Source organism: Dermacentor andersoni, chromosome 3, assembly GCF_023375885.2.
Source record: "Dermacentor andersoni chromosome 3, qqDerAnde1_hic_scaffold, whole genome shotgun sequence".
Classification (NCBI taxonomy): domain Eukaryota; kingdom Metazoa; phylum Arthropoda; class Arachnida; order Ixodida; family Ixodidae; genus Dermacentor; species Dermacentor andersoni.
Genome location: NC_092816.1, coordinates 140,814,732 through 140,834,239, shown reverse-complemented (window position 1 = coordinate 140,834,239; position 19,508 = coordinate 140,814,732). Strand labels below are relative to the sequence as shown.

Genomic DNA, 19,508 nt, shown 5'->3' with positions numbered 1-19,508 from the left:
GCAATATCTTTTGCCAGAGGGAATTTGGAACAGAATATCATCTTCCGGAATTAGAGCCCACGGAAGTGGATTTCAAGGTGGCAGAAATGGAGCAGACTACACTTCAGGGGTAATCTCTGACGCAGGAGTTGGAATTGCATACACGGGAACAGGTCGTACCAGCTTACCGAGTGAAAGTTTGAATGCTATTCCTACTTTTCGCATAGTCACCAGCAGATGCGACATTTTAAGTGCAGCAAACGGCGGATACACAGCCAAGCGGGAGTGTTCGGCGCAGCTACGGGAGGCACGGAAGTAGGTACTGGTATAGCTGGTCTGCCGAGCGTAACTTTGAATATTAGCTCGCCTCCCGTCACATCCGCGAGCCGCAGCGGTATTTTGGTAATGCGAGTTGTGGAAACCACTACGCATTGGGAATCGCTAGCGGACGCATGCCCATGGAAACTGTTTGGAACTTAGGAAGTGGAAGTACGAGTAGTATTTCTTCTGCACGCAGGAATATTGGTGGAAGAATTTTATCAAATGGCGTGTGTGGTTGACACCGCATTGCAGAGGGAGCTCCTGGTGCAAGTAGTTTTGGAAACGGTTTAGCAACTTCAGGCCGGTGACGTGCTTCGTCTGGTAGTCGAATTAGAGACAAAAAAACCTTTGCCTTGTTGCAGATGCCACAAGCGAAGCGCATAAGCCGTCCACGGACCTCAAATCGGTGGATATTACGGCGGAAGGGCCTTAGCTGTCGACATATGAGACACCTATCACGATGACGGCAAAAGCGTTTTACCTGTGCACAGACCAGGTGGACCTGGATATGCTGGTGGCAGTGCTTTAGCAGTTCGCAGACTTTTCGTTAACACATGCCAATGTGGATGTGCTACGTCAGTGAGAAGGGCGCCGCGCAGGAGACCGAAGCCTAAACGAAGACGCCATCCCCGGCGCAAGTGAGTGTCCAGATCATGAGGGGTTGAATACAACGGCGAAAGCGCCTTATCAATGTGAAAAAATTCTGTTTCATAAGCTCGCTGAAATATCATCCAGAGCGTCTGATCAGGCGGGAGGCGCACGGATGCTTCATTGCATGACAAATGCTTTTGGTCTAAGACTGAGTCCAGTGCAATATAGGCCAGCTTGACGTAGGATCGGGAGGTATGTAAATCAATATGTAGGCAGTAGCATTTAGTGACTTTTCCAACAGGCCCTTTCTTGGCTGTTCCAGACAACTTTGGTGCTCTGAAGCCGTCATTAGTTCATTGAATGGTTTCGACTCCTCCTCAGGATGGCGGATCTTTGGCTTCTATGAATACACGCAGAAGAATAAATATTTATGGGAGAAAGGATCTGAAAAGCTCGTTTTGTTGTAACAGTCGATACGCTGTGAGTCTTCAGAAATAAAAACAGAAGTCTTGTCGTCAAGTGCCCCACTATCGAAGAAGCCGTGTGACGTCTGATTCATGCAAAGATGTAGCTCTCTGCTAATGTGGTGGATCAGTCTGTGGTTGATATGCCACGCGCCCAGCAAAGCAATATATGCAAGCAATCGTCTCAGTTTATTTTAAGCGCAGTAGAGAACGGCAGGAAATTAGCTGGGAAGATTACATTAAGAAATAGGCCGGCACAACGTGGAATCAGGTAGCGCAGAACAGGAGTAATTGGAGATTGTTGGGAGAGCCCTTCGTCATGCAATGGGCATAAAAACAGGGTAGCTGCTGCTGCTGATCATGATGATGTGTTTAGTTAGTGCCACATCAACAATGCTTTAACAATGCATTTATGAAGAATTGGAAGGATTTTCGCATTGATAAATGCTACGATACCCCGTGGACCGCAATGCACTTTTGAATGTACCGGCAGCATGCGTTAACTGTACGTACAGTCCGAGAAAGTAGTTTAGAATGTTTCATTCACATTTAATAGCATAGTGACCTTCGTAAATTTCTCATTTTTTAACCCTTGCATTTCAACTACTTTGATCAGAATAAATGCTTTTTTTAAAAATAAATATTGCTGTGAAGGAAAGAAGCTGTGCTACGTCTGTTTGCCTTTTACGTAATCACTGCAAGCATTATCGACGGCTAAAGTGTACGGTGTACGGTCAGCTGCGAAAATATTACAGGCAATGTAATGTATTTTAAATAGAAATACCGCATTACTGAATAATGTGGTGATTCTGAGGACTCAACAGTGATTTATTAGCGATTCTCACATGCTGCTGTCTCACCAGGATCAGCTGCGAACATGAGAAATAAGCTATTTGGCGCCTTTCCCGTTCTATATTATCCGGTGTTAATGACGCTGTCGTTGTTCACAAACGCTTAGCGCTTGCGAGAGAGCAAACATGAGAGCAATTTGCACCACCTCGTGCTACGATATCCATTTTTAATTTCCAGTAATTCAACATAGCAATTCCTTGACCTCGTTTCATTCCGTTCGCGCTTAATAAGAGCGCGATAGTTCACTCGATGCAAGGTCTAACCAGGATATAAAATGACAACGCCATCCAAGCATCTTTCTTAAGTTAAGCACTATTTGACTCATTCTTACCACGTCTTCGCCGGAGCAATAAATTCTTTGAAAGTTTCTCGTTACGTCTCGTATTTTTCTAGGCGTCACCATTGGAGTGACCTCTGTTTCCTCTTAATGTGAAGCAGGAAATCGGAGAAACTGTGTGAGCGTTTCATATAACACTTCAAAACGAGCCAACAACGACGGTCTAGCAATTATCACTTGACCCCTAATTAAGACGCACATTTCAAAATATGCCTGCATATCGCCCCTTCTTTCTCGAAACACAAGTTTCATTGGTGACCTAGTTCATTCATAAAATCGCAAAAACTAGCATATAACGTTACCAAACGCTTCTAGTCGCAATAATAGGCTTAGTGTAAAACACCTCTTGCGGTGAAATAGTGCAGACCGCACGCACTGTGGCAGTCATTGCAAGCAAAACTGCGATAAGCCGGCAACAAGGGCACATCCTGAGAAGAGACGAGTAGTGGACATGGATGATGAACACGCCTCGATAATATCACCCTAGACGGCGGAAAAGCAGGCCCCAGCGCCGCCACCGATCACGGCATCCATGCCTTCTGACGTCAGTAATGTCTCGCGCGACAGCACGTAGGTCTCAAACAGCTCTTCGTAACTTGGTTTTATGAGAGCACGTGCACTTAGCGGAGAAAGTGCCGAGTACGAAAATGGGCGGGAATCGCCTTTTCCTTTAGGTGTTTTGCCGACCTGCCTAACCAAGTTATGCCCCGGCAAGCGTACTAAAGAGGAACTGCATACGGCAGAATAAAGCAACGAAACACTGAATCACTCCAGCACCCACTTTCGCGGCTTTGTGTGCAGGCCTGTAATATATAGGAGAATGTCGAAGGAAACAAAACAGAAAAAGCAGTAGCGCGAAGTCCGAATGCGAATAGGAACGGTGCTTCGCAAGGAAGGCGTAGCAACGCTTTCTACGTTTGATTCGATGAACATGGCAAATATATTATGGGGGCTAGTTCCTGAAATATCCCGACTGCACGCGGTGCTCAGTGGCTTAACAAGGAGCAGGTTAACGACGAGAAAATGAAGTGAGGCATGAAGTTAAAACAGAGTTCGCGGGTAACATTTTCTTTTCTATTTGTTCACCTGTCCCTTGTTAGACCATCCAGCAGCAGTTGAGTCATGGTGATAACCGTGAGCCAAGCCTTAAGCATGAATTAACTAGTGCTGAAGCAGATGCATACAAAGGCATGGTATCGTATTGACACGAATGCGCTTACCCAGCACGATCTCATCTAGTTTCGTTTTTTTTTTTGCGTGCTTGTTGGTTTATTTGGGGCGTGTTGTCGCTTTTAGACGGTCTGTAGTGCCTTCATAACCGATGAACGGGCAGCGAAAACCGTCTTTAAAGGCACAGACTACAATATATTACTCGCACGCTAATCAAATTAAATTACGGGGTTTTACACGCCAAAACCACGGTCTCATTATGAGGCACGCCGTAGTGGGTGACTCCAGACTAATTTTCACCACCTGGGGTTCCTTCAGGTACACCAAATGCACGTTGCACGGGCGTTTTTTTTTTTTTTTTTCATTTCGCCCATATTGAAATGCGGCCTCGGCGACCGCAATTTGATCCAATGACCTCGTGCTTAGCATCCCAACGCCAAAGCCACTAAAGCAACCACAGCGGTTTACTCGCACGTTAATCGGAAGTGTTTGGTTCAACAAACACTGCTCGAGACGACGCGACATTTTACTGCGCAGCATATAGCATTAGCTATCACTGTGACATGTTTGCGGTTCAGGGAGACTGATTTTAAACCGCTTTTTGCTTCGATTCTTAGGCGATCTTCGCTAAGCATGTGTGGCATGGAAGACGAAATTTCCGAAGGTATTCACAACGCGCAAGAAAACACATGCTGACGCTCCAAGCCTGAGTACTTTCTTCGAGAGCGAATCATGTAAAGAAACAAGTCAAATATGAGATAAGTAACGTTACACTCCTGTGGCTTCTCAAATCTGAACGTTATTTTCCTTTGGGCAGTTACCTTCACATGCCCCAAATACGTCACCCCAGTGAGCTGTGTTTAAGAGGTCATAAAGGGAAGGTAGCGTTACTATGGTGAAAGCTAAACAGGCATAACGGGCGTTGCAACCGTTACCAGAGCGTACCAACTGCTGCACTTCTTTCTTTTGTTTATGTGTCACTCTCGTTTTGATGGGTCTAAACATGTAGAGTTTCAGATAACGACAACGCATACATCAGATTGTAGTCGCGATCGGACGCGCCTCGTCATCCCGAAACTGCAGTTCATTGCTGTTGCTGCGCCATGTGAAACGTATCCTTGGCTATTCGTACAATGTTATCCACGCAGTGAAGCTCGCGCTAATGTATTTAGAGTAGACAAACGCTACATTTTCTTTTTAGGTACTCAAGCCGGCATTTGCCCTCCGCAGTCCTACCCACGCCGGTGCCAGCCACGCGGGCTGTCAAACCCTCACATCACACAGGCACGGCCACTCGACGCACAGGTTGAGGTTTACGGCGGCCGTGACACAGCAAGCGGACGTGACAGCAACCTGCTCTGTGAAAGCGCAGCTGCACTTTGTTGCGGCGTTTACTAACGCGCTCCTCCGCCGTCGGCTCATAAGAGCACCAAGTTTGGCACGTCTCCAGTACACAAACCTTGCCAGTCTGCCTCAGAACAAGTTTCTACATGTGCCCAACAACAGACCTGAGGTGATCAGTAGTAGAGGAAAGCCTGTGGATAAATTTCAAAAGCGCCAGCGAGGAAAGTACTCAGCAACATTTTGCAGAGAAAATTATCAAGCAATTTCAAGCACTATAAAAAAATGAATACGCATTCAGATAGCACTACCAGTGCCAATGACATCGTGGTTACCATCGATGACATCGAGCGGTTGGCCCACACGAAGCTGCCACCGAAGGTGAACACTTTCTATCAAGACGGGGCGGACCAGCAGCAAACCGTTTCCGAAAACCTGCTCGCGTTCAAAAGGTAATCAATGGATTTCTTGTTTACGGGCATGTGCTTGTGAAAAAACGCACGCATGTTTATGCTCCGGTCTAAGGTTCTCGTACGTGATCTGCAGAAATATGAAAGTCAGAAAAGCAATAAGTAAGGCTATTTGGTTAATGTTCCTCCTAATGCTTGTGTAGCAACCGCGAACCATGTCGAAACTGAGAGCGAAGCTGTTTAAAGAGGGTACCAAGGTAACCGAAACACAGGCTATCACAAGTCTGGAAACAATGGCGTGTTCAGCTGGCTTCAGCTGGTTCAGCAGTGTAACCAGAAGGCGAGGCAATTAAAAAACCACTGGAACCACTTTGGACATAGAAATATTTCTCGTTTGGAAACTCAGCGCACCTCCTTCTTTTCGTTATTTTTTTCTTTTCTTGCAAGCATAATGTGTTAAACGAAGGGCCAGCGGAATGCTGAAGCGCCTCTAAATCAGTAGATGTCAGAGGCCAGTTTGCTGTGAAGGAACTTTCGGAACATTTTACGATGCTGAAAAAAATAGCGCTAGTGTTAACTAAGTGGCTTGTGCGTAATATACATTGCGGGAGCATACGATTGCCTGACTGGATTTTTCATTTTGCTATATTGCTTAAAGGGACACTAAAGCGAAACAATAAATGAGTTTAGACTAATGAAGCATTATTTGAGAACCCTGCAGGCAGTCATTTCAAAAAGATAGTTTGATCATTAGATGAGAAAATGAAGGTCTAAGTATCACTATTTGAATTTCGCGCCGAAACCCCAGCGCCGGTACGTCAGTGTGACGTCAGGGATTCCAAAGTATGTTTTCGCATTTGGGCCGCGTTGCCTGAATAAAGGTTCACGAAACTTGCCACGTTTAATATTTGGTTCCTTTAGAACACAATGTAGTCAATCTGTACCGCTGTATATATGTAGTAGGCCCTAGAAGATGCCATCAAAATCCGAGACGTCACAGCCCCCAGGTACGGGAACTTAAGTAGGCGTCGTCACCCGTATTTCGTTCCTGCGCTTTTTCTGGCTTACCACACGTCTTATCGTAGTAAGAGTGGTGTTTTTGGTGTTGTAGAGCGGTAATTTACTGATGCAGAAGAAATCATTTTTCACTTTAATGTCCCTTTAATGAGCGCAGCATGAAGGGCTCCTGAGAGTTCTAGAGCTTCCTCGCCTCCTTGCTCTAGATGTTGTGCTATGAGTAGTTGTCACCGAATCTTGCACCGGTAACAATACCGGCGCTTCATGTGTCCGGTGCGCATGCAGCCCCACTTTATGACTAATTCTTACACCAACCTAACAAACCCCGGTGCTCATTAGTGTCGAACATACGCAGGTTTTGCATTTTCAGAAATTATTCAAGTTGGCGCATTATAACCCGCAGTCCGTATGTCGCAGTACACACAACGCGTTATTGACTTAAAACTCTGCTCAATTCATAAGTAGAAGCCCACCTCGACAGGCTTCACCGCCTTAACCATTTGCTCCTGATCCACACTTTTTCCTACGAATAAACATTTCCCATGTTAGTGGTTTTAGCAGTTTGGATAAGGACCCACGTAATGGCGCTTAGTTCACATTGTTCTTGCCACACTTATGCATGAACTTGCTGCAATAAAGCTATATAAACAATTCGCAGTAGCTGTACTACTTACACCTTGTGCTTGACATTCTTAGCCAGCATCTTTCTCATTTCGCGCAAAGGCAGACAGCCTCAACGATTTGGCAGGCTTATGTGCGTACTTCGGTATGGTGCTATTTCAATATGAATTGTGGCTGTTTCGTCAGGATGTTCAATGTGAATTTCTGCCAGAGAAAAGATGTTTCCTTGCACGATAATTCCTGCAGGCTAAGACTCTTGCCACGTGTGCTGCGGAACGTCACCGCGATAGACACGGAAGTCATGTTGCTAGGACAACGTGTTTCCATGCCTGTTGGAATATCGCCAACGGCTCTGCAAAAGTTAGCGCACCCTGACGGAGAAGCAGCAACTGCACGAGGTAAGCCGTTAGAAAAGCATTGGAAGTGATTTTTAGCTACGGACCTCTTAAAGCACTTTACGCTTAACTCATAACGTTATGTGTGTCATGCCGTTATTCCGACTACCTGAAAAAAAAGAAAATTATTTTTGATGGACGTATACTCACAATAGCCCAATTAAAGAGACTTCGGCATAGGGCGCAACTGAGTCAAAGAAACTTACGCACACATTTTAGAAGAACACTCTGACAATGCAGTCACCGAACCAGTGAGGTAAGGTATAGCATGTGGGCCGATTTTTTATGAGTTGGTCATCACAAATGTAGACGACACTGCGGCAACCTGTCGACATTGATGGCAAAATCATTAGTTCTACGCGAGCTGCTGCGTTAATTGTGAAACATATGCGTGCAAGAACTGCTCGATACGTAGTACAACCACTCGTTCCAGCAGCGCACCGCAGCCAGTTTCCAATGAGCTTGCAAAAACTTTCCTCCAGATGTAGTTAGTAACAGACAGAGCAGTCATCTTTCCGACGCATCATCTGCCGGGTCGGTTGGCTATGTGATATTTCTCTCACTTTACGCTGAAATAGCAACGCACCAAATACAAAAGCGTCAGAGCGTTGACAGTTTAATTCCGGGGGGCTGAATGAAAACTAAAGACGATAAAGTGGTCGCGGAACTATCGCCGCGCTGCTGGGGGTCACGTTTAAAGCGCAGGGGAAAATTTTAGCGAACTTAGCGTCTCCAGCATGACATTTCCGACTTTACCGGCCGCTGCCGGGCTATGCTGGGCACGCTTGAAGCGCTGGACTCGTCCACCGAACAGACCAATGGAGAGTTACCATGTAACTGTGTAACCATGGTGCCCAGTTGGCCCAAAAAAAAATTGCCAAATGATCTGAAGAAATAGCCGGAAAATAGTCAGACCAAAATTTTTCGTGTGGGAAAAGTAGTCATAAACATAGCCAAAACGTTTAATGATGACTTGCAGGTGTCTTATAGATGGATTCCAAATCCGGCGTATTTCCGGCTCCAAAATAACTTCCGACGCATGCTACCAGCACAACACTGGCCTCATGATCTGCGTAATCTAGTGAGAGCTGCCACTAAGACGTGGATTTGGGCACCACTTATTGTTAGGCTGAGCCGAAGTATTTCTTTTCGGATTTACTAATGACGTCATTGCTATTCACTGAGCCACGTTCTGAGCTAAGTTTAGTTCCCGCCTCGCTTTACCCGAGGCATTTTCTAAGAGAGCCGGGAAAAATAGTGCCAGCTCCAACTTCGAGCATCAGCTTCGGCTGGTCACGATGTAGTGCCCGATAGGCGGCCCAAGCTCAAGGCATTTTGGAATAGGGATACCTTTCCTAAGCTTGATTCATAAAATAACCATGTAATTTCTCTGCCTCTCTCTCTCTCTTTCTCTTTAATTATTTTATATTATTCACTTGTAAGCAACAAATTCTGCTGCTTGGAGGCACACTGGACTCTAGAGAAAACTTAACCATCTTGCGTTTCCCTCGTGCGAAGAAGCGGCAGTTGTGACTGCAATACGTTTTTGAGTGGAAACAAATTGAACGGCCTGCTGACCCTTAACAGAACAAGTGAATTAAAGATTATAGTTTGAATCGTGCCCTGGATTATGGCAATGGCATTAATCCAGGTGTTATCAGTATCTAAACGAGTTGAAGTGCGCAATATTTAAACAGAGATTCGCTGGAAAGATTCGTGCAATATGTAAACGTGTGCGTAAGTTTCTGTGAATGCAGGCACGAGTGCGTGTTTCACGAAATTGCCGGGGGCGGGGGGGCTGTGTACTTATCTTTTAGTACAATTTAAAAAAAAACGATTAAAGCAATATAATTCCACTAGTGAACACAAAATCGATTTTAGGGGTCTGCACGGCTCTCATGAAGGTAAGTACAAAGTAAACCCCTTTGCCTAACACATTCAGGCACACTCCCGATAAGACTAGGAACCCAGTTGCACACTATACATACCATTACAAACTGGCAAGAACTTTCTTCCCAACCACCACTGCGACGTGTGCAATATTATTAAAATATATATGGACGTATTAACACTACCACAAGCACCTATTATGTATATCGAACACAGTTATTTTTCCTCAGCACAGCTGGAAAATACACGTGAGCAAATACAGTGTAACCACTAGTAAGAAGAACAAAGACGAATTACGTGCATATAAAAAGTAAGCCAAATCTCAATTGCTCATACGCACATTGTTTAAAGGAAAAAAAAGTTGTCGCAGGAGTACAGTATGAAAACCGACGAGTTATCACCCTGATGTAGGCATGGCAATCACTCAACGACATTTGGTGAGCAATTGCTTTGCCATCTTCACTGTGCACGAACATCGTTTTATATATATTTACAGAGCTTATCATTGTAGTAATAAGCAACGTTCAAGAAGTACCGTGAAACAATCGCAACTTTCACACAATACAAAGCTGCTTGACTAAAACATGGAACGAAAAAAGAGATTGCGTAGAGTTCCAGTTGATACTTTTTTCACTGGAGATTTGCGCAAATGAATTACATATACGATCTAGCCCACTCAGAAGTAACTTCCACTGCCACTTGGACCATATATAACTGCAGAGTTCAAACGTGACAGAAACTGTACATATGGTTCAAAATTTTGCAGCAGTCCCCACTCTCTGCCCGACCAAACTTAAGGTGCAGTACAGCTTGCAGTGTCTCATTCGACATGTGCTTTCTCAAGTAATTCTTTCTCAATGAAACCTGGCTGAACACGTGTTCGATGGCGGCATTCGAAAGAGGCAACGCAAGTAGAGACATAGGCAGACACAGACACCAGGGGAAACATTTCTTGTTTCAAATGACTTGCGGATCTTTTCGTGAAGTTACTGGATAAACAAATAACGCGATGATTTGCGAGAAAACCAGGCAATAGGCTACGGGAAGCCTTGATAAACATTTAAGGACCACGGGCGAAAATAGCGCCCCACGACCTGCATGCGAATACTTGAGCTGTTTTGTAAGTCCACATAATAGTCTGCTGTACGGCCGCCGGCACAGTACACGTGCTCGACAGCTGCAGCCCCACCGATTTTTTCTTATGGAAACCACGCGTGAACCGGAAGCAGATGGCGCCGAAACGAAAACAAAAAAAAATGAGAGCTTAGTGTTCTAATGACGTCTAAACATGGGAGCCGTGACTAAACGCCATTCTAGCAGAGAGGCCGTACTGCGGCCGTGATAAAGCTTTGCCCATTTCGCTCTGGTGGCATTGCATTCCTGTATGGCATGCCGCAGCGTCTACACAATGGCCGCCACGTAGCGTTCTTCCTTCCTCGTGACAAATGCAGTATGTGGTCCCTGTTCGTTTCTGACGCAGTGTCAGAAACGATTTCTTTCGTCTGCTTCGGCGCATCCGATGTAGAGACGCACAAAATATCTTGAAATGTGATGCACTACGGGAAAGGATCACTCGAGAATATCGCCCTTGAATACACAAGTTACCTTTAAACGTTACCGATGCTTGTCGTGCGCAATCGCGGCATATAGTACTTATACTTACCCCGAGAAAGCGTTCACCAAGCAAATATTGATATGTAAGTGACTCTGCTGTTAAAATGTAGCTTGTGCAGCTTTCTCAACTGCAGTTCACATGCTTTGCGCTCGTTGTCTGGTCCGCGTCGCACCATGCTGCGTTGCAGTGGACGCTTTTGCTCTGAAAGCTGGGATAGGAAAAATGTCTTCGGCCTTCCTATATTCATCGTGGTATACTGCACAGCCATTGCTCGTGCTCGAATACGTATTCGAGCACCCGAAGGCCACGCAACGCATCGGCATTGTTGCAACAGCTAAAACAAGAGCGCAACCGGGAGAACGCACGGCGAGTGAGACGCCCATCAACTCGCAAGTGATGAGTGAGCAATGTGCATCGCTGCCTAGGTGCAACGTGGCGCAACTGAGAGATCAGCAGTTGCCTTCAGTCCTTCAATATTCGCTATATCCGCATCGCTACCACTTTGCCGCCAGGTGCACGCGTCGCCTTCATAGGCGCTACTTAACAGCTGCTATATAATAACAAAATTAGACAATTAGCAGCTTTGCGGCTTTGCCAAGATTACTTTAAGGGTATACGCTCAATTTAGCCCAAGTGAAATTTCGTTGCAATAGGCCTTTATGTTTTCACTCGTTGCCCGGATGATCTGGTTTGAGGGCCCGTATAACCACTCTGGCGTTTGGCTCAAGGTCTCTTGAAGGTCACCGACAACGGGAGCTAAATCCTTTTCATGCTTAAAAAAGTCGGGTAGGTTGTATTAGAGACGCAGCCGCAGTTGCGTACGTATTGTGCGTGCTGGAGACGGTGTATTGACACTACGGCCCAGAAAAATGTTACCAAATACACAAGTTACTTTTATTCAAGCACTAAAGCTTACATGTCGAAATTATGCCACAGCGTTTGTTTGCTTGTTCAATTAATTCAGGGGTTTCAGGTGCCAAACCCACCATATAATTATGAGGCGCGCCGTAGTTACGGACTCTGGATAATTTTGGCCACCTTGGCTTCTTTAACGTACATGCAATGCACGGTAAACTGGTGCTCTTGCATTTCGCCTCCTTCAACATGCAGCAGCGCTGAGGGCGTAATATTTGAACTAGCTAAGGCTAGTGCACGTCTTACGGTGTATTTTAACAATCCCACTTGCTACCTATTCTTAGTGGCCCGTTTGTTTTGCAGATAGTGTTTGGGCACTGGGGTAAAGGAATGACCTCTTGTCGGTTGCACCCTACAGTGCCCAGCGCCGCTCGAGCCCACCGTACTCGTAGATGATTGGGGCTCCTATGCTTGCAATTTATGGCGATGGTATTGCTTTATACATGAGCGGCCCTTCGCACCATGGTCCATGGCTTCATTCCAGCTTTCAAAGAGCGCTGAATGCGACTTCGGAGTACTTGGGTGACGTTGGCCTGCAGATATCACCTGCTCAGTCGGCCGCAATAGCATATCATCCTAAACAACCACTCGTCCAACGATGAGTAGACTCTACCTTGACGAGACGCCGATAAGTTGGGTCTACAACACCATCATTTGGGCTTAACTGTGGATGATCGCATCTTTTGGTGCCCTGCCATTAAATTTGTGCGACGCCAATCGCGATCCCTCCTTAAGCATGTGGCCGCCTTGACTGCTAGAAGTGCCGGCTGCGCCCAAGCAACGGCTCTACAGGTGTACCAGTCATCTGTACTTTCATGCATGATGTATGCATTACCAGTGATGAATGTGCCATCTAGTTTGATGGCCCGACTGGAACGACATAATTGCGTTACCCTCCAACAAATCTTTGGATTACATCGTGAGGCGCAATCGTTTGCATTACACCCTGAAGCGCATCAGTTACCCCTGAGGCTGCAAACAGACCAGAGAGCTCTATATCATATGCAGCGTCTGCACCTCTCATCGAACGGTGAATATATTCTAGATCGTCTGATTCACAGCTCGTTATCCCGCGTGAGAAATATGGTGCCATTATTTATGAACATCGCTGTAGCAGTTCTGATCATGATGCTTCAGTTACGCCTCCGCCACCAAAAGATATCACCAATGAAGTTTTCTCCGTTTATCTCACAATCCCTGATATACACGGATATATTGATATGACTCTTTCGGCAATATTCGAATTGGCTCAATCATACATGTCTGAAAGATTTCCGGATTATCTCCAAGTATTCAAAGGTGAATCTGTGCACAAAGATGGTCAAGGCGCCTGCGCAGCTTTTTCTGCAGTTCGGCTCAAATACGAAGTGCATTTAATACACTCCTCCAGCCTTGTCAGCAACTGTGGAGCTAGCATAGTTTAATGCTGCACTGAAATACATGCAATAGGAGTTAACCGTAACAAAGATTGCCAGCTTTACGGACTTTTGCGCTGGTCGTTCGCGAGACGCTGGCCGTGCGTTGCATGGGCTCCGCATTTTTCGACCAATTCGGACCGTTACCCATCAACGAGCCATCAACCACTGGTTGTGTCTGATACCGCTCAAGTTTCTGACCACCTGGATACCGGTTTCAAGCCGATAGGCCCGTTTGTGGGTTTTTATCGGACTTTTGAGGCCTCCCAAGTGGCCGAGCGGAGCGCAGGCACTGGGCCTAACGTTAGGCCCAGTGCTTTGACGGCGCTTGCGGGCAGCAAGACCGACACCATGGCATCGACGCAGCCTTAAATCGGTCTCAGCCACACGAGTTTGCCGAATTTTGAATTAACACTGAGCGGAGTCACCGAAAATCCGCTCGAAGCTCAAGAAATGGAAGCCGGCCACCTCGAGGCCACCTCCGACCTAGAGGCAGCGGGAACCGAGGACTACGAAGGCGCCTTTATGCTTCGCGAAGCAGCGGACCCAACAAATCATCCGAAGAGTGAGTACGATTGGACACTCTTCCTGACCAAGCGCCAAATTAAGGCCCAAAAACGCGGTTTACAGAACGCCGCCATTTTGAAGAACGGAGAGCCCCAGGCAGGGGCACACAATGGCAAGATGGCGCCGGCGAGTGCCGTCACAACGAGCGACGCAGCTGCCTGCGCCGAAAGCGCGAGCGCGCCAAACTAAATCGGAGGGAGAGCAACGCAGCGGCCTAGGCAAAGGGCGCCACCGCTCCCGAAAAATGACGCGAAGATTATTATTAGACCGAAGGATGGATTGCCGGTGAAGGCACTACAAGGAGCCGATGTAGCGAAAGCCATCGGTGCGACCTGCGGAAACAAGATCAGAGGCGGCAAGGACTTTATCATCAGATTGCGACTAGGCTCCAACATCATTATAGCGAGCACACCAAGCGACGAGACCGCGAAGATAATTCGACGAATCACCAGCTTGAGTTTCGGAGGACGCTCCTTTCAAGTCAACACCTACGTAGCGACACCTAAAGATTGCAAGCGTGCCGTGATCCACGGGATAGACGCCGGGACCACGGAAGAAGAATTGATGGAAAACCTGACACTGCGCACCCAGGGTGTAACCATACTGGGGGCCAGAATGCTGGGGAAGTCGAAGACAGCCCTCATTACCTTCGACGGACCCTTCATTCCCAGGATAGTCAACTGGTGGGGAGACGAATAGAAATACCACACATACCGACTGACGAGGCAAGTGTGCTACAACTGCGGACATCAAGCCCACAGATCTGACGTATGTCCGACGCCGGATGCCAAGGCCTGCAGGCAGTGCGGAGCACGGAACTCGCCGGAAGGACATCAATGCCAGCCAAAGTGCCTGGTATGTGGAGGCGACCATGCCACCGGGTCCAGGGACTGCGACGAGCGCCTGAAGCAGTTCAAGGAGCTTCGCGGGCAGGCCTATGGCGGGCGGCAAACCCGCCAAAAGAGGCGGAGCTGGCAGCAGCAGCAGCATCGGAAGAGATGGCTCAGCTCAGAGGGCGACCAGAGCCAATCCCGGAACCAGAGCCAGGAGCGGGGGGGGGGGGGGGGGGAGTTCGCGGAGCCGTTCACGGAACAGTTCGCGAAGCCGATCACGGACCAACGCTCCCCACTCGTCCCAAGGCATCAAGGGAGGCAAGCAACAGCCGCAGCAGCAGCGGCGCCAGAAGAAGCAGAAGCCCAACAACAACAATAACAACGGCAAGGTGAGCTGGGATGCAGGACCTCCCAAATCGCTTGTTCCGCACTCGGATAACTATAGTCGAAGTAACATCAGTACACACGAGACTCAGCTAGAAAAAGAAAATAAGGTCCTCAGACAGAACGTAGAGGAGCAGGATAAAAAGATTGAAGAGCTAATGAGAGCAGTTAGGGGCGTCCAATCGGGAGTGCCTCACAGGGCATCGCATTTACAAGAACAGGCATCAGAAGCACCCGAATACTTTGTCAAGTTCATGGCAGAGATGAGACAGAAATTCAACATAATAGAGCAACGAATAGAGATGCAAAACACAGACATACGCCACATGCGTAAACAAGAAAGAACACAAGGGGTCAAAGACAAATTTGACCAGCGACGTCCAACATAAGGCCTGTATTCAGATAACTAATGATGGCCAGACCCAATAAAGGAAAAGGCAAAAATGAAAAACTTGAAATCTGGCAGTGGAATTGCAGAGGCTACCGAAGAAAACAAGGACAATTACAACAGTACATCAACAAGCAGCTAATTCCGCCCGATGTCATTGCTCTGCAAGAGACCTGGGGCTTCACGCCAAAATTACAGGGGTATACATGACAAGCAAACGTGGTCACTGGTCGAGCAGCCATTCTGATCAGCAACACCCTTGCCGCCATAGCGCACGACAAGATTGCTGACACTGACATAGATCATGAGATTACCGAAATTATACCGAAAAAGAAGAACGGGGGAAGTACTTTTATTGTAAACGTATACAGTCCTCCAAAGCAGAAGAAGGGCAAATTCACGCACCTCTTCCACGGTGTGAGCAGGTTGGTTAAAAACAACACGCTCGTAATCGTTGGAGACTTCAACGCCAAGAATCCTAGCTGGGGACACAAGACCACCGATAAAAAGGGTACGACAGTCAAGGAGGTGGCTGACAACATAAACTGACAACTCCTAACGGCAGCAAATTGGCAGCAATTTAGCAATTCCTTAAGCGGAACCCTGAGTACTGCCCGAACGTGGAGCATACTCAAAGCACTCCTGGACCCGACTAAAACCAAGTCGGAGAACAACAAGGCCATACAGAGGCTGGTTCACCAATTTCAGGGCTCAGAGTATGAGCTCATAGAAAGAGTAAGGCACAAGTGCTTCGGGGACGGTGACCAAACAGCCTACACGGAGTGCTACAAGGGGAAAGAAAATTCTGATCTGGACAGGCCTATATCCAAAGAGGAAGTACACGCAGCAATAAGAAATACCACTAGGAATACGGCTGCAGGCGCAGACAAGATAAATAACGCGCTGATTCGCAACCTCAGTGATGAGCTGGTAGTCGAACTTACTATCTCAACAAGCACTGGGCGGAGGAGACAGTACCCGAGGAGTGGAAGCATTTGGAGGTAGTGATGATTCCAAATCCTGGCAAAAAACTGCAAGTAGAAAATCTTAGACCAATCTCTCTCCCGTCATGCTTAGGCAAGCTGTACGAGCGGGTGGTTACAATGAGGCTACAAAATTATATGGAGGACAATGAGCTGTACCCCGCCCAGCATGTTTGGATTCCGCGCTAAATTATCGACGCAAGACGTGCTCCTCCAGCTCAAGGAGGAGGTGGTCAGCAACGTCCCACGGAACAGCGAACACGTCATCATGGCACTGGACATTAAAGGAGCCTTCGACAATGTCAGCCACGAAGCCATCCTCACAGGAATGGATAGCCTGAACTGTGGCAGAAGGATTCATGGCTACGTCAAGGCCTTCCTCTCTAACCGGACAGCAACAATCGGCCTGGGAGCAGTCAGATCAGAGAAGTTTCACACCCCAAACAAGGGAACTCCTCAAGGGTCGGTCACCTCCCCCATCCTCTTCAACGTCGCAATGATCGGGCTAGCAAGACAACTCGAACAACTTGAAGGCATACGGCACGCCATGTACGCTGACGCATCACGATATGGGTGAACCGGGGATCACTCAGCGAAAAAGGAGAGTGCCTGCAAAAAGCGGCCACCTGCGTAGAAACCTACGTTAGGGCCAGGGGCCTCGCCTGCTCGACGAAGAAGTCCGAGCTCCTAAGGGTGTGGCGAGGCAAACAAAATCGAACGGTCCCTACAAGCGATGAGCTCAGCCTCAACGTATACCTCGCGGGACAACGCATTCCGGAGAAGACCACCATTCGGATCCTGGGGATGTGGCTTCAGTCCAATCAGCGGTGCAGTCATACTCTGACACTGCTGAAGACTGCCACCATGCAGGTAGCCCGTATGATCAACAGAGTATCTAGCAAGAGACACGGTATGAAGGAGAGCGACACACTCAGGCTAGTCAGGAGCCTCGTGGTTAGCAAAGTGGTGTATAGCCTTCCCTACCACAAATGCATCAAGCAAGAAGAAGAACAAGCGGACGCCATACTGCGAAAGGCGCACAAAACTGCGCTTCACCTGCCGCAGTGCACATCGACCGAGAAACTGCTGGCCCTGGGACTGCGCAATACCTTCAGTGAACTAAGAGAAGCACTACTATGCTCTCAGGCACGCAGGTAGATGCAGACCCCCCCGGGAAGGGTGCTCCTGCGAAGATACGGCGGCGGCAACATGATCCAAGAGATCGAACGTACCGAGGCGATTCCGGACAAGTATCGCAGTACACTGCGAGTCGCACCGATACCCAAGAATATGGACCGGAACCTGCACAAGGCGCGTAGAGAAGAGTGGAGTATGTGCAGAGAACCTTGGCGAACAAGGAAAACACAAGGTATACCAACACGGCAACGTCCGTCAAAGACGGAAGACAAAACAGCAGAGCAGTGGCGTCGGTGGTTAATTCGGACCTCAAGGAGATCACCAGCGCATCACTACAGGACTGCACGGTAATCGAGGCCGAAGAGGCAGCTGTGGCTCTGGCAGCACTGCAGGGCTATCGATCTGGCAGGTCCGTAACAATAATAACAGACTATCAAGCAGCATGCCGTAATTATACAAATGGCAGAATTGGGAAACAAAGTTCAGCATACCATAATCTGGGTACCAGAGCACACTGGCATAACAGGGAACCAAGAGGCGGATAGGATAGCTCGAGGGCATACCAACCGGGCGTCCGACACATCCAGCCTTGGGAACCCGAGTCAGTACCCATGGGCTACTCAGATATCCTAAATTATTATAAAGGGGTCAGACTGAAGTACCCACCCCCAAATAAGGATCTAAGCAGAGAGGATGCTGTTGCATGGCGACAACTGCGGACGGGTACTTTCCCGAATCTAAACCTTCTCAATAAAATTTTCCCTACACAGTATGAGGCTAAGTGCCCATGGTGCGGAGAGAAACCAGACCTATACCACATATCATGGGCCTGTCAAAATATTGAGTCCCCAACTATCTATAAAATTAAAAACCCGAGTGCGAAACAGTGGGAGAGTATGCTTTCCAGCGTAAGCTGAACGGCCAAAAGCGCCTAGTAGAGCGAGCTCGCGGGTTAGCCATACTCAGTGGAGCCTTGGACTAGGGCACCAACCCTGTGATTGCAGACAGAAGAATCCATCAGAAGATGGAAGAGGCCGTCTGAAGCCGCGAAGATCTCTTTTCTAGAGCCCAATAAATGTTTTCCAATCCGATCCGATAGCAGGTTACAACACGGCGATGTTGATTGCCCAGTTGTGCGCTGCATTACTGATTCTGCCAACGAAATTGCATCACGTGGGGTATCTCTCGTTGTCCAATGGATACCTTCGTACGTAGGGAACGACGGAAATGAAGAGACTGATCGGCTGGCTTCAACTTCTGCTTATAACGACTGCGTCTGCCGTGCAATCTTGTGCAAGCTTGATGACGCTCGTTTGCTGATTCGTCGCCACCTATTCAAGCCGCGTCCTGACCAGCACGTCGCCAATGGAACGTTGCCGCTCCGTGTTTACGGTCTAGGCTTGCCTCGTCGCGCTGGAATACAACTACTTAAGCTATGAGTTGGCTATGTGAACGTTTGTGAACATGCATAACGACAAGGAATTGTGGCTAGTCCATCGTGTACATCTCGTGGTTGCTGCGAGGCACTTCAGGGCGCCTGATAATTGAGTGTCCCGGTTTCATTGCGCAGCGCACGTCGCTAATGAAGGACTGTCATCTGCTTGACCTGCGGCGTACGACACTCGACGAATGTTTGTACCCCAGTGGTTGTGCGTCTCGACGCCATTAGCCTCATCCCGCTCTCCTCACTTTCCTATAAGTAACTAACTTAGGTTCACATCTGTAGCTTATTTTTTTTTTAATGACAAGACCTCAGGCACTATTTCTTCTGTTTTAACATTCTTTTAATAGCGTAACCTGTGCTGTGCGTGTTCTATTTATTTTTTTACATGACATTTGTCATCTTCGTCTTTCTTTCATATTTCATTACCTTCTTCCTACCT

At 47.6% G+C, this 19,508-nt stretch overlaps 1 protein-coding gene across 1 annotated transcript in view; it reads left to right on the top strand.

Annotated features, from left to right (window-relative positions):
* Positions 1-5,340: 5,340 nt before the first annotated feature.
* The window catches only part of LOC126525008 (2-Hydroxyacid oxidase 1-like), a 47,590-nt gene continuing 33,422 nt past the window's right edge, over positions 5,341-19,508 (top strand). The window contains exons 1-2 of the mRNA XM_050173069.3: positions 5,341-5,507; positions 7,350-7,501. Coding sequence (XP_050029026.3) covers positions 5,341-5,507; positions 7,350-7,501 — 319 coding nt within the window. The remainder of the gene's footprint in view (positions 5,508-7,349; positions 7,502-19,508) is intronic.